Below are 25407 nucleotides of genomic sequence, written 5' to 3' on the forward strand. Positions count from 1 at the left end.
CCTTCCGTAGCCTTTCTCCCGTGTTTTGAGAAAGAATTTGGAGAGGGCTGCCTTTTAACTTAGCTCCTAGTGTTTTGATAAGGTGCTTCCTGTAGAGAGAGGGCGTTTCCCTGAACAGCAGGAGCTGTGGTTACCAAGGGGACGTAACTCAGAGCAGGAGGGGTCAGGGGAGGATATCCCGCCGAGGCTCGGTGGGAGTGTGGGCAGGGTGTGCTGCCGGAATCGCCAGAGGGGGATCTTCCCGTGGAGGCCGAGCCGGAGCGTGGGCAGCCCCCACATGGCTTCTGGCGGCTGATCCGGCAGCTCCCGGCAGAGAAAAGGCAGGTGGGAGACCCCGGCAGCAGCAGCGGCGCTGCCCAGCGCAGCTGGCACGGGCAGGGCAGCCGGGGATGGGATGGCTGGGACCCGCCCTCGGTGCGGTCGGCGCGGTGACCTCGGCCCACGCGGCAGGACAGAGCAACCCCATCTTGCCCAGCATGGCCGGCAGAGCGGCCGCGGGCCGGGCAGTGGGGCCAGGGCACACAAATTCACCGCCAGCGCCGGGGCAGGTGGAGCTGCCCTGGGCAGTGAGCCCGCACCTGGGATGGAAACCGGGGCAGGCGGAGCTGAGGCGGGCAGCGAGCCGGGACCCGGGACAGGCGCCTCGGCCGCCAACGGAGGGGGCAAGAGCTGCAGAGGATCCCACTCTCTTTCTGACTTTTCCTCTTGTTCCCCTCCCTTTCATTTCCCCTTTTTATTTTCTTGGTTTTTTTCCTCGGGTGTTTCTGATACTTCAAAGATTTTTATTCTCCTAAAATCTCCTGTCTAACATATGGCATATTCTCTTTCTTCTAGATTAAATGGGTTTTTTTCCAAATAAATCCAGAAGCTAACAAATCTAACCTTCTGCTTGGATATTTTGAAATGGTCGACGAGCTAACTCATGACCTCCTAATGTTGTTTTTCTCATGACCTTTTTATTTATCCTTTGGCAAATTAAGCATCTTTCAGTGACTTGCTTTGCTACACCAAAAATCCCAGTGCACCCAAAATTCCTTAAAAAATGATCACACAAAGCTTGAGTACGCCAGTGGGGTTTCTGATGCACGTCTTCTTATCTTTTCCTAGTAAGCACATTTTATTAAGTCATGTAGAATTTTCTATTTCCCTGATTTATCTTGTTCATTTCCTATCTTGTTTAATTCTTTTTTCTCGGCTTCCCTAAACTTTGGAATTTCCAGTTTTTCCTCGTTTGGAGTGAATATTAAAGAAACTCTTTCAGCTCCATTTTCTGCTGCATCCTTAGCTTTGTGATCTGCCCCCAGTTTGCCCAGTTTGCCTCTCCTTTGGCCCGGGCCGGGTTCCCCCCGCCCGCAGCGGCTGGGAGCAGCCGAGAGCCCCGCGCTGCCCATGCCGACCTGGCCCGGCTCCATCGCCGCTGCTGCCGCGGGCTGCGAGGGCTGCGGGAACGGGGCACCGAGGGTGTGGCTGCTGCTGGGGGAGGAGGAGGAGGGAGGGAAGGGCAGGGATGGAGGGGGAGGAGGAGGCGGGTAAGGGGGGAGGAGGGGGAGAAGGAATGGAAGGGGCGGGATGGAAAAGGAGAGGGAGGTGGGGATAAGACAGGGGAGGAGGAGGAGGGGGGATGGAAGAGGAGGAGCGGGAGGAGAAAGAGCAGTGAAGGAGGCGGGGTTAGGAGGGAGGAGGAGAGGGAGGTGGAGATAAGACAGAGGAGGAGCGGGAAGAAGAGGAAGAGGAGGGACAAGGGCGGATCCAGGCTGAGCTGAGGGAGCCACGCGGTCTCGATCCCTGCCTGAATTCGCAGCCCCCACCTGTGGGATCATCGCCCCCCCCATGGCGCAGGTGAGCGGGGAGAGGGAGCCCGGCCCGGATATCCCGGGGGGTCCCTGGGTTGGGTTTTTGGGGGGATGTTTGGAGAATGAAGAAGTCCAAGGCTGAGCGGAAAAGGCCCCTCGGGGGGACATCGGGGGGTGGCGGTGGCGGCTGCCGGCAGAGGCAGCCTGGAGGAGCAGAGCCCTGTGTCCCCCAGGAGGCCAAAGTGGGGAGGCCAGAGAGGGGGGAGCGCCGCCATTGGCGGGAGCCTCAAGAGCCTGGAGAGGGGCAGGGGGGACTCCTTGGAGCCGCTGCAGCGCAGAGCAGAGAATGAGGGGAGAAGGGAGCCCGGGAGCCCAAAGAGCCCCGGCATCCCGAAATGGGGAGAGCCAAGAGGGGGGAGCTTTTGGCATTGCTGGCACTGCCAGCAGCCTGGGCAGGGGGGGCACCCAGGAGAAGGGGGACCCCCAATCCAAGCGTGACCCCAGCAGCTGGGACAAGGGGGAACCCCCTCCTCACCAGAGGGAAGGCACCAGGGACGGGGAACTCCTGGGAGGCTTTTTCAGGGCTGAATCTTGGTGTTTGGGAGGGTTTACTGGAGCCCAGATGGCCGGTGACTTGTAGAGATGGACTTGGTCGGAGGGACCTTTAAACTCAACGTGTGTTGGGGAAGATGAAACAGGAAAGCCTTATAAATATGATTGTCTGGCAAAAGATTTTGAGAATATAGAAACTATAAGCAAGATTGAAATGAAAGCAGGCTTTTAGATACCTTAGTTACTGAACAAGTGGAAAACAATGGTGTGGCCCAACTGAATGTTATCCTCTTCTGATGAAACAACTCCCACTGCTTGCAGACAGGTCCAAGGGTCACAGCAGACTCTACTAGCTCAGCTGAAGGGGTCCAAAGAGGAGTTTTTAGGGTTGAAAATGTAATACAGTATGGTGATGTAATGATTCTTACAGGCTATATGTAAATGCTAGTGGATTTGTATCTTGTTCTGGACTGGTTAGTGAGAAATAGAATATTTAACACAGAAGAAGATTCATTGTATTGTAACGGGAACCTTACTCTCTTACACTATTACCCTCTTACTCTCTCACCCTCTCATCCTCTCTGCTCCTCTCTTCTCTCAGGCCTGCTCCAAGCTGTGGCTGGCAGCTCCAAGCAGGGCCCTGCACCCAGGCCCTTTGCAATAAACCGCAAGTTCCACGACCTGGCTGCAGAGATCTCTCATCTCCGTCCGTCCCGACCGTGCTACCCCCGACGCTCCTACAAACATGCTCATCCCTTGTTTTCTCCAAACCAGGATTTCCCATTGCCAACCCCTGGGAGGCTGCGAGGAAGAGGAAGATGCCCCGGGACACTGAGGCAGGTGAGGAGGAAGTCAGTGCCCCTTTCCCCTCTGTGCTGCTCCATCTCCCAGCCCAGCAGGGCCCCCGGCTGCAGCACAGCCCTGGGGGGATCTCGTTGCCCTTGCCTGTGGCACGGAGGCAAATCCCATGCTGTCCTTGTCCTTCCTCGCCCAGAGCAGGAGCTGAGCATGGAGAGCAGGGAGGACAAATGCCCGCGGCAGAACCTGGTGGCAGAGGCCGTTTTGAGCGGCTCCACGGCGCAGGAAGCCAACGGGGAGGAAAAGGCCCAGAGATGTCGCACGAGGAGGGGCTGCAAACGCAGATGGCGGGGATGTGAGGGGGAAAGAGGCAGCCTGGGCCGGGAAGGCGGCCGGAGATGGAGCCAGAGCTCGGAGCTGGTGCTCCATGAGCAGCTCCATGATGGGGAGAAGCCCCACACGTGCGTGGAGTGTGGGAAGAGCTTCAGGTGGAACTCCGAGCTGATCGTGCACCAGAGGATCCACACTGGGGAACAGCCCTACGAGTGTGGGGAGTGTGGGAAGAGCTTCAGAGAGAGCTCCAGCCTGATCAAGCACCAGAGGACCCACACTGGGGAGAGACCCTATGAGTGCTCCAAGTGTGCGAAGAGGTTTCAGACCAGCTCGAGTCTCTTCCAGCACTATCGGATTCACACAGAGGAGAGGCCCTTCCAATGCCCCGACTGTGGGAAGGGATTCAGGCAGAACTCCACCCTCGTCACCCACCGGCGCATCCACACTGGGGAGAGGCCCTACGAGTGTGATGAATGCAGGAAGAGGTTTCAGACCAGCTCCAGTCTCCTCCGGCACTGTCAGGTTCACACAGAGGAGAGGCCATTCCAATGCCCAGACTGTGGGAAGGGATTCAAGTACAACTCCGACCTTGTCAATCACCAGCGCATCCACACAGGGGAGAGGCCCTACGAGTGTGATAAATGCAGGAAGAGGTTTCAGACCAGCTCCAGTCTCCTCCGGCACTATCGGATTCACACAGAGGAGAGGCCCTTCCAATGCCCCGACTGCGGGAAGGGATTCAAGCGCAACTCCACCCTCGTCAGGCACCGGCGCATCCACACTGGGGAGAGGCCCTATGAGTGTCCCCAGTGTGGGAAGAGCTTCTCACAGAGCTCTAACTTGACCCGACACCAATGGAGGCACCGGTAAGGGAAGCCCTGCGAGTGCCCCGAGTGCGGGAAGAGCTTCGTGCGCTGCTGCAGCTCCATCCCCCACTGGAGGAGGCACTTTGGGCACAGCCCTGGTCACTCACATTCCCTGTGATCCATGTTGGGAACACGCCTGGCTGTTTGTCCTTTGGTTTGGCTTTAATTTTTGCTCTTCTCAATATCTTTGCACTCTAAAAACCCAGAGGGATTGATCTGTCACCTTAAAACCACTCAAATCCCACTGAAAACAACTAAGTTTTAAGCCATAAATGCTCAATCGCACTTCAAATTGCTTGTTCCCTCCTCAAAAAAACTCAGTCCCAGGATAAACTTGCTCAATTCCACAGCCATCAGGGTGAAATGGGGTTGGAAGGAGATTGGGAGAAGTGGGATCATGTGGAGCAGTGGGATGGGGATTGTGTGGGGCTGGGTGTGTGGGATGTATTTGATAGCAAATAAAACTTTCAAGAGGTCCTGATTTCTGTCCCGTTCATTTTCAGTCAGTTCTGTTTGCAGAGTGCCACCTTGTCAGCTGATTAAATTCCTATAAATGTCCCATTTTTAAATCATCTAACCCAAACAGTCCAAAAACCAATATCCAAGTAAAGCCACTCACCTGTAATTAAATTTTTAAAAAATATTTTAATTGTTTTTGAGTATCTAAGGCTGATAAAGTTTAATTGTTTGGTTGAAATGTCGGAGAAATTATACTGCTGTTTGGTTTTGTGTTTAGTATATTTGTAATATGAATTGTTTCACTACGGTGTGTTAGATTGTATGTTAGTTTTTTTAGATATTTTTTATCTAAAGTATATTAGTCATCGAGTTAAAACTTTCAAAAGGGATTTCTTGATATATAATTTGTTTATTTATATGCATTGGTAATATTATAGCAACAATTGTTGTTTTTTTGGGTTGAACCGTTGGAATATTGTAAGGAAGACTTGAGATTTTTATATTTCATTTTTATTATAATTTATTTAATTTTAATTATTATTTCTTTATTTATAATTCTAATTTTTTTGAGATGTGTCCTGGTTTAGGGCAAATTTGAGAGAAAACCTCCACGGGGGCCCCTCCAGAAAGCAAAGCCACAGGGCCCTCCCCCCAACCGGTTCGGGAGGGATTGCTCAGAGAGAAGTGGAAAGAACCTGTTCATTTAACAGGCACAGCACCCCCAGCACACAAAATGAACAATACCCATGACACCGCTCTTTCCCGGCTCTGAAAAGGATGACAAATTCAGAAAGTCTCTCTTGGGGGTGGTCGCTCTGTTCTCAGTCCCTCCGGCGCTGGGGCAGCTGCTGCAGCCACAAGGTGCAAACTCTCGGTGTTTCCCAGCTCCCAGTCCAGAGCAGGTTCAAGTAATTCTGAAAAAAGGAAAGGAAAAACAGTCCAGGGAAAAATTCAGACTGCTTAGCTAAACTAACTAATGAGCAGAAGCAAAAAGCGAGAGCAAAGCAGGAGCAAGAGCAAAGCAAAAAGCCAAGCAAAAAGCAAAAACAGCACCATGTACTGCCCCGTCTCTGTGTCCCACCAGCTGTGGAGGAGCAGGCTGATAAGAAACCAAAACAAAACTTTCACTCTTCAGAGCCAGTCTTGAAGGCACAGAACATAATATTCAGCATAAACAGAAGACACGAATGGGGATACAAGCATCGTAACGTCACCCTAGGACAATGTCCCAAAGGTCCGTTTGCTGTAGATGGGATGACTTGCACGTCAGTGTTTTCCAAGGCAGCTTCTGCTGCTGCTGCCACACCGACTCCTGCGCTCCCGGCTGTGGCTGATTGAAGAATGTCCAGGTTGTGGGGGAGCATTTGTGTCACGGCGCGCCCCCTTTAGCGCTCGGTTCCGCGGGTCCCAGCGGCTCCGTCTCTCTCGTCTGTGGATTTGCATTCGCCGCTTCGGTGCCCGTGCTTGTCACATCTGCTGCACTTTCCCTTGGAACCAGTAGCTGTTGCTGTTTGTTACTTTTCTTTACGGCTCTGATTTGCACCCGTGGCTGCCACACCGAAGGCAAACTCGGTCGGGGCCGTTTTCTCTGTGCTGCACAAGTGGTTCAAGGGCAGTTGCCATTGTGTTGCTGGATAGGTGGCCTTGTCCTCTGGAGCTCCTACTCCCAAACAAGCTTCTGTCATGTCTGCCACATTAGCTGTTCTGGGCAAAGTTTGCAGGATCCTTTTGGAGGTGAGATTTGCATTTTCTACTGCTAATTGCATTCCTAGCACAGTTTTAACCTCTGGGCACATTCCTGGAGCCCAAACTACTGCATTTCTGAGGCGGCCTAGGAAACTCATACAAGTCTCATTTGCCTCTTGTCCAATGGGGGTATAAGATGGAGGTGCTAGTCCCATATCTGGAAATGCATGAGAAGCCTCTCATGCAAGTTTCTGAGACTGTTGCAAAATAGCAGTATGCAAACGTGCTTGAGCTTGCGGGTCAGCAAAAGGGCCTCTCTTCAGCATCATTTCTGGGGGGCCAGGCTCCCTAGGGTCTCTTTCTAAGGGGTTTTGATTATTTTTACCATTTCAACACTTTCTGTGTGTCCCTGCAAGCAAGAAAGCACCACAGAGCCTCTCCCTCAAAGCCTTGAGGTAGTGCCAAGGCAGAACTTGTTCATGCTCTTTTCCCCTGGTGATTTTCTACTCCCGTCCAGACTCTGATAGCAAAGCCGTGCTGGTGACAAAAGATTGACCTTGGCATCCTGGGGCACTTTCTGGGTGGGTGTTTGAATCTGCTTTTCCAGGCCTCGGGCTGAGCAGGGTGAGGCCGAGGCCTGGGCCCCTCCAGGCGGCGCCGGGAGCGCCCGGGGCAGCGGCGAGGGGCGGCCCTGAGGGGCGGCACAGGGGGCATTTCCCCCGAGCGGGCGGGCGGGCGGGCGGCGGGGAAAGGCGCCCTGGGCACAAGGGCAGGCACAAGGGCCCCGGCTCTCTGCAGTGCGGGCGGCCCAGCGCAAATCGCTGCTCCTGGAGCCGCTGCCAGGGCCGGGTCTCCTCCCCGCCGCTGACCCTGCACCTGCAGCGCTGCCTCCGCCTCTGCCGGGCTCCCCGGCACGGACGGCAAGGACGTGGACACGCTGCAGCAGGGGCCCAGCAGGGACACCCAGATGGTGCCGGGGCTGCAGCTCCTCTCCTGCAAGGAAAGGCTGACACAGCTCGGCTTCTTCAGCCTGGGAAAGAGACCCAGCCTTGATCCAGCTGCGGCCTTCCAGTACCTGAGGGCAACACACAAGAAAGCTGGACAGGGACTTTGTACGAGGGCAGGCAAGGACAGGACAAGGGAGCATGGATCCAAATGGAGAGAGATTAGGTTTAGGTAAGGGATTCAGAAAAAAGGCTCTCCTGGAACAGGTTGCCCAGAGAAGGTGGGCATGTCCCGTCCCTGACAGTGTTCAAGGCCAGGCTGCATGGAGCTCTAGACAAGCCGGTCCAGTGCAAGGGGTCCCCAGCCACAGCAGGGGGGTTGCAGCCATGGGATTTTCCAGATCCCTTCCAAGCCAAACCATGCCACGACTCCATGATTCTGGGATACTTCCCCTCCTCATCCTCTGGCAGAAAAAGAAACTTGGCCCCAAGTTCCACCCTGCAGACCATGTCTTTTGACAGCCTGCAACTGTGTCAACAGAGACAGAGATGACATTACTGACATGATTTCCCTTTTCTACTTGAAAAGTAAATGCTCTGCTCCTGTCCACTCTGGCAAAATTGTCACAAGAGGCAATTGTTCCCCATGAAAAGCTTGGTCTCATGCAAAGAAGAAAGAAGCCAGAAGCCAGCACTCTTCGTTATTGCTACATTGTTTTCTTTGGTTACTTCTCTAATAGGAATGACTTTGGGGTGTGATTTGTTTGTTTCTCTCTTTCGTTCCTTGGGGCGCGCAGCGGCTCCTCCGTTGGGTTCGCGGGGGCAACGGAGGAACGGCCGCGAGCTCCGGCGGCTCCGCAGCAGCAGCAGCAGCAGCGCTTCTCTTGATTGGTTTTCCGCTTGACTTTTCACTCGCTCCCCATCCCCTTCTCCCTCTCACACTCACTCGATTCCCGTTCCGTCCCGTGCCGTCCGTGTTCCGCCTCTCCCAGCCCGGCTGATGCCGCGTCCCGCAAGGCGCCCCTCGGCGGGGCCGCCCCGTGCCCGCCCCTGCCCGGCCCGCCGTGGTTCCGCCTCGGCCGGGCTCTCTCCGTCCTGGCTGTGGCGCCGCTGGAAGAGCCGCTCGCTCTGGTGCTGGCGGAGCAGTGCGGGCTTTTGGCTGCGCCTGGCGCGGGCTCTGGCCCAACCCGGCCGAGGCCCCGGCCCCGAACGAAGCCCCTGCCGCGGTTCCGCCCGCAGCCGCCCCGCTGCCGCCCGGCTCCCGCCCCGTGGCCGACAGCGTGGCCGGCAGCTGCCCCGCTCCGAGCTCCGCCGCTCGCCAGCTCGGCCGCCGGCCCCGAGCCGCCGCAGCCCAGGGCAGCTCGGCAAGCAGCAGCGCGCCGGGCGGGCGGGTGCCCCGGGCAGAAGAGCGGCAGCGCGGTGCCGCCCGCACAGGCGGAGAGGCCTCCCCTAGAGCAGCTCTAGCGGCAGGGCCCGCTGCTGGGCAGCGGCGGCTGCGGCAGCGTTTACTCCGGTCCCCGCCTCGCCGATGGCGCCCCGGGAAGAGACGGGGCCGGCTCGGAGGGCGGCGGCGGGCGGCGGGCGATGAGCTCAGCCCGCCGCTGGCCTTGGCTCGCAGGCGGCCATCAAGCGAGTGTCCGGGAGCGCATCTCGGAGTGGGCGCGGCTGGGGAGTGAGCGGGGCCAGCGGGAGGAGCCGGCGGGGCGTGCCGGGCGGGGCTGAGGCGAGGCCCGGCAGGGCGGCAGCCGGAACGCTGCGAGGGCAGCGAGCGTGGAGTGAGCGGGGGCCGCGCAGCGCCCCGGGCCGGGCCATGGCGAGCCGCGGCGGGGCCGGGCAGGGGCTGCCCAAGGCGCGGCTCAGCATCGGCCCCGCTGACGGCATCGCGGTCCCCCCGCAGTGCAAGGGCGCCCTTGTGCCCCTGGAGCTGGCGCTGCCGTGGATGGTGTCACGGCCTGGCTTCCCCGGCGTCGTGAGGCTCTTGGACTGGTTTGAGGTGCCCGAGGGCTTCGCGCTGCTCATGGAGCGTCCGCAGCGCTGTCAGCACCTCTGGTACTTCCTGCACGAGCGGCGGTTCCTGACGGAGCCCGTGGCGCGGGGGCTGTTCCGCCAGGTGCTGGAGGCCATGGGGCACTGCAGCAGCCGCGGCGTCCTGCACCGCCACATCAAGGCCGAGAACGTCCTCGTCGACCTGGCCACGGGCTGGGCGAAGCTCATCGACTTTGGCTGCGGCACGATCCTCCAGGACACGTTCTACACCCGGATGTCAGGTGAGCCCAAAGTCGGGGCCCAGCTTCGCAGTGGAGTTCCCCCCTTGGCTGGCAGAGGGGAAGAGGGAGGGAAGGAAGGAGGGAAGGAAGGAGGGGGAATCCATCTTCAGCCAGCTGCAGCCAGGTTGCTTTTTGGCAGGGCAGGGGCTGGCTGTTGTGGAACAGGAGCTGGCTAGGAGGGAGGGAGCAGCATGGGCCTGATGAGCTGCGCCTGTGTCCCATAGGAACGCTGGAGTACAGCCCACCGGAGTGGATCCTCTTTGGCTGCTACCATGGCCAGCCAGCCACCATCTGGTCCCTGGGCATCCTGCTCTATGAGCTGCTCTGTGGGCACCTTCCTTTCCACACCAACGAGGACATTGTCCGGGGCCAGCTCTTCTTCCTGTCCCGGGTGTCTCAAGGTGGGGATGCGCCTTCAAGGCACGAGGGGAAGAACGGGGTTGGGAGGGGCGGCTGGCACATAAGCGTCCTGCTCTTGCAGCTGGTGAGGAGGTGCATCTCCTGGGCTTAGCTGGAGGAGGTGGCACCTGTGCCTCTGTGCTGGTGTCCTCTGCAAGAGAGGATCGATAGGAAGCTTTTGGATGCAGCTCTGAGCACTCCTGGTGTGGCCTGGGCGCTGTGGAATGTGGGAGAGCACGGACAGGAGCCTTGTCCCGCTGAGCGGTGGATTCTGGTTTCTCTCCGCAGAGTGCCAGCACCTCATCAGGTGGTGTTTATGCATGGAGCCCACAGACAGGCCAGCACTGGAGGACCTTTTTGAGCATTCTTGGCTGCAGGAGCCCTGCCTGGCCCAGGAGACAGCAGAGATGCCTCCCTGTGCTCAGTAGGATCCAGGAGCCCAGCAAGCAGCAGCGGCACGCGTCTCGTGGCGCTGGAAGAAAACCCTGGAGCGTTTCCCTGCGGCCGCAGCGCGGAGGAGAGAGTGCAGCCGAGGAGATGCTGCTTCCGCTGGTCCCCGCGAGCTGTGGAGGGAGCGGCTCCGTGCTGCCCGTCCCATTGGAGAAGTGGTGGCAGTGCGGTGAAGGTGCCACGGACTGGGACAGGGGAAACATCCCCCTGCAGCTCAATGGCATCGTGATGTCCCTGCAAGCCGAGGCACAGCTGGCCTGTTCTTCTGGAGCACGACGTGGAGCTGGGAACACCATCCTGGAGCTGGCCGCTGGCGGGGCAGAGCCGATTGGCTTTGGCTGCGGCCCCTGCCTGGAGGACACGCTCTGCGCCCCGATGGAATCAAGATGAGTCCCCAGCCGGCGCAGGGGCGGGGGGATGCTGGTGCTCCCAGGCATGGCAGGGCTCGGCCTGGCCACGCGCCGGAGGTTCCCCGCTCGGCGGCGCTGGGGAATATTAATTTTCCCTCCGGCCGCCGAGCTACTTTTTGGCAGGACAGGGGATGGATGTTGTGGAAGGGGAGCCGGCTCCTGGCCTTGCTGACAGCTTCTGCCAGCCAGCCTGGCACGGGCTGAGGCGGGGGCAGCCAGCCTGACAAAAGCATCCATCCATGTGGATGGGGGCGGCAGAGGGGGACGGGTTCCCAAGCCGTGCCCCAGCTGGTCTGCTCTGCACGCCCTTGAGGAAGGGGTGCGTTTATGGGCGGGAAAGGTGGGGATTTTCCCCACCTGTGGACAGGTTTAATTCTCACATGGAGTGGTCAGACCCTCCTCAGGCCCATGAAACGGTGACAGGCTTTGTGCTTTTTCTTGTTTCCAGGTCTTGTTTTGAATTGACTTTCGTGCAATTGTTCTTTGTTTTTCCCAGGAGGATTACACCTGGTGCCCGGACCGGACGGGGAAGCGCCTGCAGCGTCCGTGGAGCGCGTCCAGTGCCAGCGCTGCCCCAGGGGCCACGGTCTGCAGGGACAGAACCTTCCAGAAGGACGAGGACCTGGTTTGGGATCGGCTCCTCTCCTGCCAGCAGCTCTGCAGAGGTGGGCACCCGGCTCCACAGCTCGGTGGGCAGAAGGGCTCCGGGCAGGCGGCAGCGGGTACACGGGCATCCCGCTCTTGCAGCTGCTGGGGAGGTTGCTGTGCCGGGATTAAGCAGGGGAGGTGGAACGTGGCCTGCCCCGCTGCCCTTCTCTAAAAACAGAGAATGGGTCGGGAGGTTTGGGCTCTGAGCAGAGCCAGCAGCCTGGCCCAGGCACAGGCCATGGCGGGACAGGGGGACAGGAGCCTGCTGCCACTGACCGTGGCTCTCTGGTTTCTCTCCGCAGGCTGCCAGCACCTCATGCCATGGGAACGGCACCGCTCGGCCTGCCAGGCTGGGAGGGCTGGAGGGCGGCCGGTGTTCATTTGCTGTTAAAAATAAATTGGGGTTTTTTGTCATTGTCATCATCGGAGCGTTTCTTTCCTCCTTTTCCAAGCTCTTGGCCTCCCTTCCTCCAGGGTAATCTTTTTTTTCCTTCCTCAACCGCTTGACGGCATTTGGCAGGGGGGGTTAAGCAACGTGAAAAATTCATCAACAGCTCCTGTTGCCAACTGCAGCAGCCCCTTCAAGAGCCCTGAGCTTCCACCAAGGTCAGTGTGTGCCTTGCAAAAGGAAGTGCTTTGCAGTGATGGGGTTGTTGCCCTGCTGCAAAAGCTGGGAGGAAATCAGAAATGGAAAAATGCCAATTTGGCTCAACCACCGCCCAGGTTCTTCATCTTTTCCCTCTTCTCCATGACAGGCAGGCAGGGCTGGACTCCAGTAAGGTTCAAGTTCTTGGTGCTCTCTGGCATCAAAGGGATCAAGGAAACTCTTGTACGCAGGGACTACAACAGGGCTACTTGTCAGAACCCAGGAAATTCCTCTGGCTGCCCTGGAGGACTCGAGCCCCTGCCCAGGGGGCTCAGAGACCCTGGCACAGAGCCCAAGACCCCTGTGCCTTTGATTTAGCCCTTGGAAAAAACAACCTTATATGAAGATTTGTGAGCCATGACACTTTAAGTAGAATGATAGTGAATTTATCCCAGGGTGGAAAATAGATTTTTGGGGGTTTCTAGAATGGGGCTTCAAGGGGCAAGATGGTGGAATCTGAGCGTGTCCAGCCTTTCTTCTTCTTTTTCTTCTTCTTCTTCTTGGCCTTCATCTTCCGCTGGATGGTGGCACTTTTAGATTGGTTTACAGTAGAAGCTCACTGTCTAACATAGGTGATAGGTATTGGAAAGTAATTGTAAATACGTACAGGTAGTTTTTAGGATAAAAAGATAACACCTCCCTGGGGCAGGCAGAGTGCCTTAGACTGTCTTGCTGAGCGGACCTTGGCAGGACAGGAAAAAGAATTTTATAGATAAGATACAAGAAACAACCTTGAGAGCCAGAAATGAAGAGCTCTGACTCCTTCTTCGAGCGCCGGGCTGGGAAAAGAGACTTTGGAACTTATCTCGGGCTCACTCTGACCAGCCAGAGACCCCGAGTGCATGAGTCCGTAAGACGAAATCTTGAAGGACTGGCTCCAAAACATAAATATCCTTGTTGGTCGTGTCTTCTTGACCAAGAAATCCTTCAAAGCTCTTGTAACTACAAGTCTTGCGGCCCTGTGAGCCATGCGGTGCAGATGGGAGCCAAACTCACCCTTCCTGTCTATGGAGAAGAGAAGAAAAAGCAATGGCATCATCTGAAAAACTCAGAGGTCCGCTCTCTAGCTCCTTCCAAACTCCTTCAAATCGCCCAAAGTAGGATTTAGCTACAAATAGGTGTCAAGGACTCTTAGTGCTGGCTCTTGGACTCCAGAGCAGCTGCTTTCGAATCTTTCACAGAACCCTGTGCAGTTCTGTAGTGCCAGAAATGGATCATTTGAAGAAACTTTCCCAACTGACTTGCATGGAGGTTTGTTTGAAGGGTATTTGAGGAGAAAGGCTCCCGGCAGAGCTCTGGCCTTTGGCCTAGCTGTGTCCCCTGCTGATTGTGAAGTGTGCCATCAGCTGCAGGGCTTTCTGGGCTAAAACTATCATCAAGTCACTGGGACTTGCTCTTTTTGGCCTCTAAAAGCTGGACCCACTTTTGGGGCAAATTTGGAGACCTCATCTCTGGGAGGATGGAGCAGCTAGGATTTTCCCAGTTGCTGGGAATGGTTCTCCAGGCCCTGGCTGTAAAACGGGGCTGCCCAGCAAGTGCGGATCTGCAAGATGATAAACAATTGTCTTGGATTGAAAAGAGAGGTGTCTGCTAAGGAAGGCAGAAGCCTTCTCTGAAATGGAAAATGTCAATCCCCTCCCTTCAAATGATTCTAATTTAGAAATTCAGATGCTCTCGGGGAAAGATATGGGGATAGGACTGAGCCCGCAGAGCCGGGCAGCGTTTGCTGATGCTTTGAGCCCTTCCTAAAGATCCTGTGCGGGCTGTCTCAGACACCTGGGGCCAGGGATTCCTTCCAAGCTGGGCCACTTTGGCTGGGCCGGGGGCGGCCCCGGGGCAGAAGGCAGTGTGTGCAAGGGCCCTGGCTGGCACGCTGCAGCACGGTCACCGTGCCATGGAACGGAAGCCGGTGTCCAAGGCCCCTTTGTGACACGTGGGAAATAGAAGCTTGCCCGGCTGCTGGCAACACGCAACGGGGCACAACGGGACAGAGCGGTGCCGTGAGGAGCCCCCGCACAGCGCACTCGCTCCCGTCTGACCCGGAGCTTCTCCGCGGCGCTGTTCCTGCAGCTGAGCTCGAGGCCAGAGCACAGGACTCGCTGACCCGTGGCCTTCCTGAGGCTTCTATTCTGCAGCTGCCCTCAAGGGCAGAGCGTAGGACTTGGTGCCCCGGAGCTTTCCCAAGGCATCTCTCCTGCAAGTAGCTCCAGGCACAGCCATGGAGCAGAGACCCCCGAGAGTGCCCAAGCTGGCCTGGGTGGAGGAGGAGGAGGAGGAAGAAGGCCCTGGAGCGGCCCCAGCACAGGAGACAGAAGAGGTGGTGCCGTTCCATCCACCGCAGGAGGGTGAGTGGCAGAGCTGGGCTGCAGGGCTGGAGCCTGCAGCCAATTGGCCCCATGCCATGCCATGCCATGCCATGCCATGCCATGCCATGCCATGCCATGCCATGCCATGCCATGCCATGCCATCCCCTGGGGAAATGCCCATGGACAGGAGGGAAGAGGGCCCGGGCAGACACCCCGCAGTGGCCGTGCTCCATCCCCTGCGGCATCCCGGGGCTCTCCCTGCCTGGGCAGCGCAGGGCTGGGCTCTGTTCTCCGGCCTCTCCCGCAGCCCCTCAGCTCTGGCTGCGCTCGCTCTCTGCCAGATGCAGCCCTGGAGCGCACACAAGAGCAGGAATCCAGCCGTGGCCGCTTCCGCAGAACAGCGCAGGTACCTGCAGCCACCCCCACCTGGGCTGGGCCTGCTGTCCCTGCTCAGCCCAGCACCGTGTGTGCAGCACTCCATGCAACATCCCCGGCTTCTTGCCCTTCTCCTACAGCTCGTCTGCGACTTTATCCGGAGCATTGGGCAGGAAGAGACCAGCACCATGGGCACTGGGCTCAGAGCTCTCTCAGAGCTCCTCAGTCATGAGACCAGTGCCGCCCTGCTGGATTTGCTCCTGGAGAAGGGTGTTGCCAGGACAGAACAAGTGAGCAGCCTGGGGCCAGGCTTCAATTCCCCCATGAGTCCTGTGGCTTCCCCAGCCACGCCTGCTGGTCCCTGGGAGCCTTTGAGGCCATGGCAGTGCGCTGGCAAGGGAAGCACTTCTCTGGGGACCCTGGGGACATCGCTCCCTCTGGCAGCTTTCCAAGTCTCCCCGTGCCTTCTCCAGGTGCCCGCCATGGTGAGGTCCACTCACCGATGGCTCCTGGCCAATGATTCTGCCCAGCACAGGCTGGACAAGGCCCTGCTGAATCTCACCAGAGCACACCCGGGTGAGGCAGTGGTGACGCTCCTGCGTGTGGCCCCGTCCTGTGACAGGTATGGGGCCCACCTGCCCAGAGGGCTCAGGCCTCCCCAGCCCATCACCCTGTACCGCCTGGCCCAGGTGTCTGAGCAACAGAGAGTTCCAGGGCCCTCTGGCTGCTGCCTTTCCCAGCCCTGGCACGTCAGCCCCCGAGCCTGCTGCCATGCCCCCTTGCCGTCCCTCAGGGGCCTGTCCCCACAGGGCTGGGCTGCCTGGCTGCTGCTGGCCAGGCCCAGTGGGCAGAGGCAGGGCCAGTGGTCAGCCCGGGCCCCTAGGGATGCCCAGGCCACGGTGCTGTGTCTGAGACCCCCCTGAGACAGAGCTCTAACCCCGCAGAGCTGCCATCACCATGTGGAAGACCATCATGTGCTCGTCCAGGACTGCGGAGCCAGTGCTGCTGATCCTCCTGGATGTGCTGGGCAGCTGGCCCAAGCACAGCACGTGCACCTCCGATGGGGACAAAACGGGTGTCTTTGGCCTGGCTGTGAGTTTCTGCAAGTGGCCTTTGCTGGCCCCAAGGCCGCCTCTCTAGCAGCTCTCCATCTTCCTTCCCCCACTGCATCTCCCTGCCTCAGGCGCTGGCCTGAAACCTGGCCCAGGGGCAGCCTCAGGCCCACCAGGCCCCGTGCTCCCCCTGCCAAGGTCTCTGTGGGCCTCTCCCTGCCCTGCTCAGGCCCTGCCCCAGGGACACCTGGGCACTGAGCGCTGTCTTGGGGGGCTTTGTCCCTTGCAGGCAACTGTGGTGATGTGGAAGATGCTCCAGGAGCCCCATGTGCCACGTGTAGTGACGTCGTATTTCCCCCAGCTATTTGTGCATCTGCTCTTCCAAGTGTTCTTCAGCACAGCAGAGATGCCAGAGGAGGTCGATGCCTTCTGGAAGGAATGCCTGCAAGAGCACGGCCTTGCCACCAGCCCCAACAGGTGCTCCATGCCAGTCCTCCTGTCCCTGCCACGTGGCCTGCCAAGGAGCCAGTGCTGCCAGGGTGACCTGGCCTTTGCTGTGCACACAGGTTGGCAGTGCAGAGCCTGAAGTCCCTGCTCTGCCGAAAGCAGTACAAGGAGGTGGTGCTGTCAGTGGAACGCAAGCGTGGCTGGGACACGCTGCTCTGTGCTGACACCCGCCACTATGCCGTGGGTCTGCTGGCCAGGTGAGACTCCCCTTCTCCCCATTGCTCCCGGCATTTGTGCCCTGTGCCCGGGCTGTCCCACACAGTCCCCGTGGCCCTGGGACACAGGGCCTTGTCACCGAGGGTCGGCCAAGCAGAATGGAAAAGGCTGGGAGGGGAGAGAGCACAGGAGGAGACACCTCCTAAAGGGCCCAGGTCCCCTTGCAGGATGGTGGTGAAAGACCAGCAGGCTCTGCGAGCCTGTCCTTGGAGAGATTTGCTCAGGTTCCTGGACCCTTTTTCGCCCTCCTAGGGAGATGCGCCATGCTTGTCTTGGGTTGGGTTCCAGTATTGCACTCCACCTCCTCTGGCTGCTCAGCACACAGGAGCCACACTGGGATCTGGCCGCCCTGGCGTTCCTTGTGGAGGTGAGCCGGGTGTGCAGCGCTGCCTGGCTGAGCTGCCTCCCAGCTCTCTGCCCTCTGGGAGCCGCAGCCGCCTGTGCTGCTCCAGGCTCCTGCCGGCCGGCTCCCCCGTCACTGGCCTGTGCCTTTCAGCTCCTCCAGTGCCTGGATGCCAGTGAATGTGGTGCCAGTGTTGTGAAGGTCTCTTCAAGGTACCTGCAGAGCGAGTGCAGGGAGAGGCGTCGCCTGGCGCTCAGGGCCCTGCTGGAGCTCATTGATGATCCCTCAATGGTGAGAAGGGGGCGGTGGCTGAAGCTGCGCTGGGAACGCAGTCACTTGGCCTGGCCTGGGCTTGGGGCGCTGGGGCAGCTGCTCCCAGCTCTCCTGCCCCCCGCTTCAGCTGCCCACGTGCTTCGGGACAGGCCTTTGGCCTCTGGGCCCTGCGGCAGCAGGATGGCCTTTCACAGACTTGTGTTCCGCACAGGCCCAAAGAATGTGGAGCCTGACCCAAAGCCTCATGGACCTACTGTGCGACAGTGATGCAGAGATAGCTGGCATGACCCTCATCACACTCAGCTTTCTATTCCTGCACAAATCACATATTCTGATGTCAACCCCCATTGCCCTGCAGCTGGCTGAGGCGCTCCTGCCACTCTTTGACCACGTAAGGCTCTGTGCCCCCAGCCACAGCTGCTGGCTGCTGCCTGGAAACTGTGTGCCCTGTGCATTTCCAGCCCTGTGCCCAGGGGGTCCTGCAGGAGCCAATGCTGAGGTAGTTTTTCTTTTTTTTTTCCTACAGGATAATAGCCAGGTCCAGCTGCTCTCCATCAAACTCTTCCGAGACATGATGGAGTATTTGGAAGAGAGAGAAAAGCCTTTGGAAAGCCCTGTGCAACAGAGCTTGCTTGCACTCTTCTTCCACTGCCATGATGAGAATCAGCGTGTGGCAGAGGTGAGGACTCGTGGGCTGCTGCTGTCCCCCTGGCAGGGGGCTCGGCTGCCTCCTGCCCTGCGCCTGCTGGATCGCAGCCTCCTGCAGGCCATGGCACGGGGACGCGGGTGCCGTGCCCTGGGCTCTGGGGCCATCTCCGCGTCCCTGCTGCTCTCCAGGCTTCTCGGGAAGCGCTTCTTTGTGCGGTCATGTTGATGAAGAGGAGGGATCTCAAGAAGCTGGTGAAGGAGCAGAAACTGTGGAAGTTCAGCGAGTGCCTGGTAAGGAGGGCCTGCAAGGCCCAGCCTCAGGCTGGAGAAGGCCCCTGAGGGCGGCGCTCAGTGTGCGGGCCGGGCAGCTGTGCCCCTGCCCGCTGCGGCAGCCAGAGGCCGCGCGGGCTCCTCTCCAGGCTCCCGAGGGCCCGAGCCGGGTGCCCGTGGAGCCCCGGCCCGGCGGGGCTGCGGGCCGGCACCGCGGCTCCCCGGGCAGCAGCCGGCCCGCTGCCCCCTCCCCTCGGGAGCCCTTGGCCGGCGGCTGCTGGCCGCGCCTCAGGGCTGTGCGGGCAGGGGAGGCCGGGGCTGGGCGCAGGCAGCGCCCGGCCCAGGGGCTGAGCCCGCGCCAAGCCTTCCCTCCTGCCGCTCTCTGCAGCTGGCAGAGGACAGGAGCCGAGCGGCCGAGCACCTGCGCCGGGCCCTGCGCTACCTGCAGAGCCCACAGGAGCCCCTGCGAGAGGCGGCCATCAGCTTCATGGGTGAGCCACGAGCCCGCGCTCCCTCCCCGGCCCGGCCCGCCGCAGCTCGGCCCCGGCCCCGCCTGCTGCCCCGGCAGCGCCAGCCGGGCCCGGCGCCGTGGAGCCCCGCCTGGCCTGGGCATTGCTGCTGCCGCCCTCTGGCAGCCGTGCCCTGGGGCGGCAGCGTGCACCAAGGGCCGGGCTGAGCCCTGCCGGGCCAGCAGCCCGTGTGGCCACAGCGCCGGCAGCGCCGCTGGCAGGGAGCTGTGCCGCTGCCGCCATGACAGGCTCTGTGTTCACAGGCATGGCCGGGCGGCGCCTGAGGGGGCAGCAGCGAGAGCTGCAGCTGATCTGCGCTGGTGAGTGAGGGCAGCGGGCTGGCAGCGGGGGCTGCCGGGGGGGAGCTGCAAGCCCTGCCCCGGCTGCGGAGGGCTCTGCTCCCGTGGCCAGAGCACACTGAGCTTTCAGGGCCACGGGGGCCATTGGTGGCCCGCAGCTTCGGCCTGATTGCCTTGCTCCCTGCTCCCTCCTGGCCATGGCAAGAGCCGGCTGGCATGGCCCTTGCAGGGGGCTCTCCTCGGCTCCCCGCAGATCTGCCTCTGACCGTGGCTCTGTTGCTCTCTCTTGCAGCCCTTGAAGACAAAACAAATGACATCAGCCTCGCCGTCGGAAGCCTGGCAATTCAAACGCTCTGCATCCTCAAGTCAGGAGAGCGGGCTCCCATCTCCAGCTTCCAGTCGCTCCGAAATCACCTGCGCAGGGCATGGAAGACACGGCCTGGTCTGTCGCTGCTCGGCTGCCTGCCCTGCCGCAGCTCTGTGGAGAGCTGATCCCAGAAGCTCTTTTTGCTGGGGCCACCTGAGTCAGGAGGAATTTTCTTTTACTTCAAGAATGTTCTTTTCTTTTTTTTTTTTTCCCTTTACCATGTAAATATAGACTGTGTTCTAATACACAGACTGCCAGGATCTTTCTTTTGCTGCCCAGGGTGCGCAGGGCCTAGGGGAAGAGGGGATAAAGGGTGCTTGTGCTCAGCCAGCTGCCCAGGCGTGCAGTGGGCAAGGGGAAATGGCCAGAAGGCCCTTGGCCTTTGGTGGTTCTGCTGAAGCCTTTGTGCTGCCCACAGAGCGGCTGGGCAGGGCCGGAGCTGCGGGGATCCCTGCCAGAGCGCTGCCTGGAGATGGCCACAAGCCCTGTGCCAGGCAGGAAGCGCCATCCGTGCCCTCCTGCCCGTCTGCTGCTGGCTGCCTTGCTGAGGGCTCCCAGGTGCCTCTGCCTGGGGCTGCTCTGGAGCTGCTGTGGGGCTGCGGCGCTGCTGCCGGGCAGCTTGGCCGCGCTGGGGCAGGGCCTGAGGGGCTGGGGCGCTGGCAAGCCCTGAGCAATGGGGCTGTCAGAGGCCACAAGCAGCCCCCTGGCAGCCGCCTTCTTCCTGCCAGAGCTGACTTGCCAGATGCATCCTGGGCACTCTGGAACTAACAGCATCAGTGTTATTAGAGAATGAAAGTGACCAAAGATGTCTAAAGTCCCACCATTTCAGAGGTGTTTGAGGGGGAATTTAGGATTTGGGGACACATTCTGTGTGGAGTGCCCCTGTTGCTAAGAGGCAGGAATTTGATCTCACCCTTCTTGTGTTGCTAAGAACTCCTCCCCTGACCCAAACCCAAACTCCAGCCCTGGGATACCCTATAAAAGCCCCATGGCCCTCCCTTTGCGCTGTCTTTCGGGGGTCAGAAATGGATTCTGGAGCTTTCTGAAACCCAGACCTGTCTTGTTTGTTCCCGGCACCGGCAGCTGCAGCCTCTCTGGACACCATGAACTCTGGAGAATGGGGACAGCCAGTGGGGACAGGTCCTGGACTGCAAGATAAGTGTGTGTTCTGTTTGCCATCTGTCAGTGGTGGGGCAGTTATCTTCTGTTCATTGGGCAGTTTCTCTCTTCCACAACCAATCCTCCCTCTGGGGAGGTGTGTTCCATTAATAGGGCATTAATTATTAATTATTAATCTTCTGGTAATGTGCCACTGAGTGTCACTGCATGGCTGATTAAATGACATCATCCCATTGGGAGATGCTCCGCCCAGGGGGAGGAGCCAAGCATTCCTACCTGGACAGAATCTGAGATTTGGAACACTGTAGGCAGCCTTTTCCTCCTGGATTCCCAGAGGAGCAGCTGTCTTTCTTCTCCACGGGATTCCCAGAGGATCAGTCTTTTCCTCCTGGATTCCCAGAGGATCAGCTGTCTTTCTTCTCCACTGGATTCCCAGAGGATCAGCCTTTTCCTCCTGGATTCCCAGAGGAAGGAAGATTCCCAGGCCCATCTACAGCAGCCCTGGACCTTCAGAGGAAAACTCCACCCTTCTCCAGGATCCCTGCTCCAACAGAGCCACACCTGGCACTGCAGGAGGGCTGCAGCCACCACTGAATGGGACTGCTGCCAGCACCCTGACCCACAGGGGGTCAGGCCCTGTTCTGACTCTGTCAGTGGGGTTTTTTTTCGTCTGTACTACTGCATTTATATTTTTAATTTTTCCTAAAAAAGAACTGTTATTCCTATTCCCATATCTTTGCCTGAAAGCTCCTTCATTTCAAAATTATAACAATTCAGAGGGAGGGAGTTTACATTTTCCACTCCAGGGGAGGCTCCTGCCTTCCTTAGCAGACACCTGGCTTTTCAAACCAAGACAATAACAAAGTTACTTGAACACCACAGATAGAAAATCCATTTTAATCTCTGCAAAAAGCCAATATTATGTGTCCATAACAATAAACCTCTTGCTGAGTGATGGTAGATGTCAAAGTAACTTTGTTCTAAAGATATAGTTTTTATTTCTGTTGTTAATTAAGCTCAGTGAAAAGGCTGCTTGTGTTAAACTGCCTGCTTGGATGGGATAACATCCAATGCACCCAGGATGAGGACACCTGTACAGATCTGCCAACTATCAGCACTCCCTGTCTGAAGTGAGCTACACTTTGGGAACATCTCATGTTTCATGCATGCAGTGGGTGACCAGATGATTTAAAATGCTAATAAAATAAACAAGAAAGATTTTAAAATGCTAATAAAATAAACAAGAAAGGTCATTTTTGTTCCTCAAAATAACAACAACAACAACAACAACAACAACAACAACAAGTTCTGGTTTAATGAAAGGTGGAATCCGTTGCTCTTAAGAGCAAAGATTCATAGCTGGAATAAAGAGTGTTCAGCCCAGCTGTTTCTACTATGAGGCCGTATTTCATCCTGAAAGTCCTTCATGTTTGCACAGAAAACTGTCCCTGCACAGCCCAATAAATTCCATCACTTCAGCTGGCCAAACAACCACTGTGGTCAAGTGGGGTCTGAGCAGCTTCCAGGATCCCAAGCAGCTTCAGAAGCTTCATTTTACACCTCCTCTTCTCCCAGTGAATACCCAGCACCACCATCACTGTGGACCCATAGCTATGGATCACTGGCCTGGCCAGCACAGGGCTAATGTTTGCATCAGCCAGGAGGAGCTGCTCTGCCTGCCTGTCTGTCTCAGCCTCAGCCCTGAGACCCCAAATGCCTCCAGTCTGGCCCAATCCTTCCTGGTGCTGAGCATAAGAACTCGTGCAGACAAGAGCAGGGAGGGAATCTCCCCAGCCGTTTATCACCTCAGCAACAAGACCTTGGTACCAGGCTGTTATCTGTAGCAGAAAGCAGCAGCAGGAAGGAGACACCAGATCACCAGCCCCAGGCCATGGCCCTGGTGCTGTCCTTACCAGTGATCAGTGTCTGCAGCTCTCCAGGAGCTCAGGGAGCAGGGATGCTCCTCACCATCTCATCTTACCCATGCACCCAAAGCCACAGCCAGCTGTGTGCTCCTGCCCACCAGCACATGCCAAGGCACAGCGTGGGATTCTTGGGGAGGTGTCCTCTGCAGGGCCAGGAGCTGGACTTGGTGATCCTTGGGGGTCCTTTCCAGCCCAGGATATTTTGTGATTCTAAGGCTTTGGCCAGCCCAGGTTTCAGCCACCTCCCTGATCCAGGTGTGATTGACCCCAAACCAGATCTTGCCTCTGTCTACCCTCCAGTGCAAGGAACATGTTGCATCTACCCCAGCCCCCCTGCTTGTGTCTGATGGATCATGCTGAACTTTTCAACATATTTCTTGGAGTATTATAAAACATTATCTGACAAAAAACAAAAAAAAACCAAAAAAAAAAAAAAAGAAAAAGAAAAAGAAAAAACAAACCAAAAAAACCAACAGACCAGCCCAAAGGAAATCAATTTGGGTAATGATGGCCTTTTGTTCCAGCTTATCCTGCACCAAACTCCATAGATGGTAACTCTGAACATTTCCCAGACCTTCACAGTAGAGCTTGGAAGTGTCTCTCTGATTTATTGGTTGTTTCATGACACATGCATTTCTCCTATATAATCCCAGTGTTTTGCTTAGAAGCCATATTATAACTGTGAATCAATCTTCTTCATTTGAACATCTAGGACAGATTCACACATCATTTCACCATTAACTAGGATAGACTCAGCCTTGCAGATCTTTCAGGTTTTAAGCCAGGCTGTGTTGTTTCAGTTCTTTGCTGCTGCCTGTGTTTTGTGAAAAAAAAAACCCACAAAAACAACAAACAAACAAACAAACAAAAAAAACAAACCAAAAAAAACCACCAAAAAACCAGACATTTGGACTTTCTGTTGCGGCTTGAAGAAGAACACAGGTTGTTTCATCGCTGTTGTGAGACATGTGTTACCCGGCTCATTAATTCACAACAGTTCTTGTTTTCTCTGCCTTTTTCACGCTGATGTGATACATTTGTGAAGTCCAGGGTTGTACTGCAAGTGATTAATGCTGCAGTAAAGTCTGATAAACTGAGATTCCAACAAAAAAGTGTGAAACATGTAACCTCTAAAGTTCTGAAAGCTCACATATGACAAAACCCTTAAATCCCCCCAGAGGCAGTCATTATGGTGAGTTACTAACTAGATTATGCAGCTGCATTTGTCATCATTTCCCATTACACAGAGAATAAACCTGTCAGGCTGATTTATGGCAGAGGGCTCCACAAGATGGGAACTGGCACCTGTACTGTTCTGTGGAAAACGATGAGAAATGCTGTGTCTGCTCAAGTGCTGAATGGAAAAGGAAGGAGGGGAGATAACTGTTCTTTGAAGGCACTGATTCAGGGACAAAGGCTTCAGAGAGGAGTCATGCTTACACCCATGGGATGGCAGGAAGAGTATCCACCAACCTGTCCCAACAGCAGCAGCAGCATCAGAATGCGTTCTCCACAGGTGGAGGGAAGAGAGGAGAGAGGAGGTCTTTTGAGGGGACCAAAGTCAGTCATGGAGAAATCCTAGAAGCCTGGAATGGTTTGGGTCACAAGGAATCTGAAAAACCATCTTGTTCTAACCCCTGCTGTGGGCCGTGACAAACTGAACAGCTGAATGCCTGGCTACTCAGGGGATACTCAAGGTTTTGGATTCCATGCCTGTGCATCTACCGTGGAGCAGCTGGGTCTGCTGGGAGCAGATGGCATCCACCTGAGCTCAGAGCAGGCCAAAAGATGGGCAGATGTGGGACTGAGCAGGGCGAGGGACATCCCTGCACAGCAGCGCTCTGACAAGAGCAGCAGTGGCCTCCTCTCAGTGCCCTTCCCCGAGCAGCAGCCGCTGAACACCATGGTGGCTACACAGATGCTTTTGGCTCTGCAATCCCTTTGTGCTCAAAGGCCACGCTGGGCATTTCAGCTGGGCTGGAAGGTCTGGCTGGGCAGGGAACAGGCAAGAGGCACTGCTGGTGTGAGCTCCATGTGTTCACTGGGGACACAAGGAAGATTCTGTTCATCCAAAGAAAAACACAAGCAGCCAGTCCCTGCTAACACAGCAGTGCGACTCTGTCCAGAGCAGCTCAAATTCTCTGCCAGAACCATCCCCCTGCACCTTCTTGATCTGAAGGGGACTAGAAGTGGTTTCACTGCAGTTCTTCATTTCTGCTGTCTGAGAATGGGAAGGTTTCAGAGAAGTCTTGGATGGACTGGATCAGGGAAGAGTCAAGCAAGAAAAACTGAGCAACCATCACCCAACGCCACTCACAGAAGAACAAGTCCCATTAGGAAAAGCACCTCAGGTGTTTTCATAGTTGATAATATGTATCCTACTCAACATTATTGATTATAATCTTTTCTCTTTGGAACCTTATCAGTGGGGACTTCTGCCTGCTTTGTGGAGGGAGCCCCTGGGGCCCATCCCCTCCCAGAGGGGCTGCACTTGCTGCCTGCCAGGGCTTTCATTGCTGGGCCCACTGGGAGCCCCTGAGCTGGGCTGGGCACCAAGGGCGGGGCTGGCCCGGCTGTGATGCCTCTGGCCCCTGTGACACCAGGGGCAGCGTGTCACAATGGGGGCAGCTGGAAAAGGCCCCCGCAGGTAACGCTGGCCCAGCATAGCCTGGGCAAGCGGTGAGTGCGCACGTGGCGGGGCTGGGCCGGGCCAGGGCCGGGCCACAAGCGCCGCACCCGGGCCTGCATTGTCCCCCTGCACCCAGGGCCAGCCCCTGGGGCCGGCGCCTTGGCCGGGGCACGGGGCTGCTGCTGCTGGCCCGCTGGCACAGGCCCTGCTGCCTGCCAGCTGCCTGGGGCCCTCTGCTTCTGCCCTCACAGCCCTGCGCCTCCGGGCCTCACTTCAGCCCCCACAAGCTCCCTTGGCAGCCCCAGTGAAAGCCTTGTC

General features: G+C 57.4%; 1 protein-coding gene and 1 pseudogene across 2 annotated transcripts; both read left to right on the top strand.

Annotated features, from left to right (window-relative positions):
- Nucleotides 1–1731: 1731 nt before the first annotated feature.
- Nucleotides 1732–7179, top strand: LOC139605202 (zinc finger protein 436-like). Of its 2 annotated transcripts, XM_071456545.1 has the most exons (3): nt 1732–1839; nt 2947–3185; nt 3340–7179. In XM_071456545.1, exons 2-3 carry the CDS (start codon nt 3164–3166, stop codon nt 4344–4346), a joined length of 1029 nt encoding a protein of 342 aa, XP_071312646.1. In that variant the 5' UTR covers nt 1732–1839; nt 2947–3163; the 3' UTR covers nt 4347–7179. The 2 variants fall into 2 exon arrangements, with proteins under 2 accessions (XP_071312646.1, XP_071312647.1); XM_071456546.1 differs by lacking the exon at nt 2947–3185 and having other exon boundaries at nt 1740–1839.
- LOC139605243 (serine/threonine-protein kinase pim-1-like) lies at nt 6025–10525 on the top strand (annotated as a pseudogene).
- Nucleotides 10526–25407: the final 14882 nt, after the last annotated feature.

This window comes from Agelaius tricolor, unplaced genomic scaffold (assembly GCF_023055355.1).
Source record: "Agelaius tricolor isolate 1412-34295 unplaced genomic scaffold, bAgeTri1.0.p SCAF_61, whole genome shotgun sequence".
Lineage (NCBI taxonomy): Eukaryota > Metazoa > Chordata > Aves > Passeriformes > Icteridae > Agelaius > Agelaius tricolor.

Bases quoted from the DNA above. Each gene is read 5' to 3' on its own strand.
- LOC139605202 (XM_071456545.1), top strand. From the start codon at position 3,164: ATGCCCCGGGACACTGAGGCAG. The intron at 3,186-3,339 runs GTGAGGAGGAAG...TTCCTCGCCCAG, and splicing joins GCCCCGGGACACTGAGGCAG to AGCAGGAGCTGAGCATGGAG.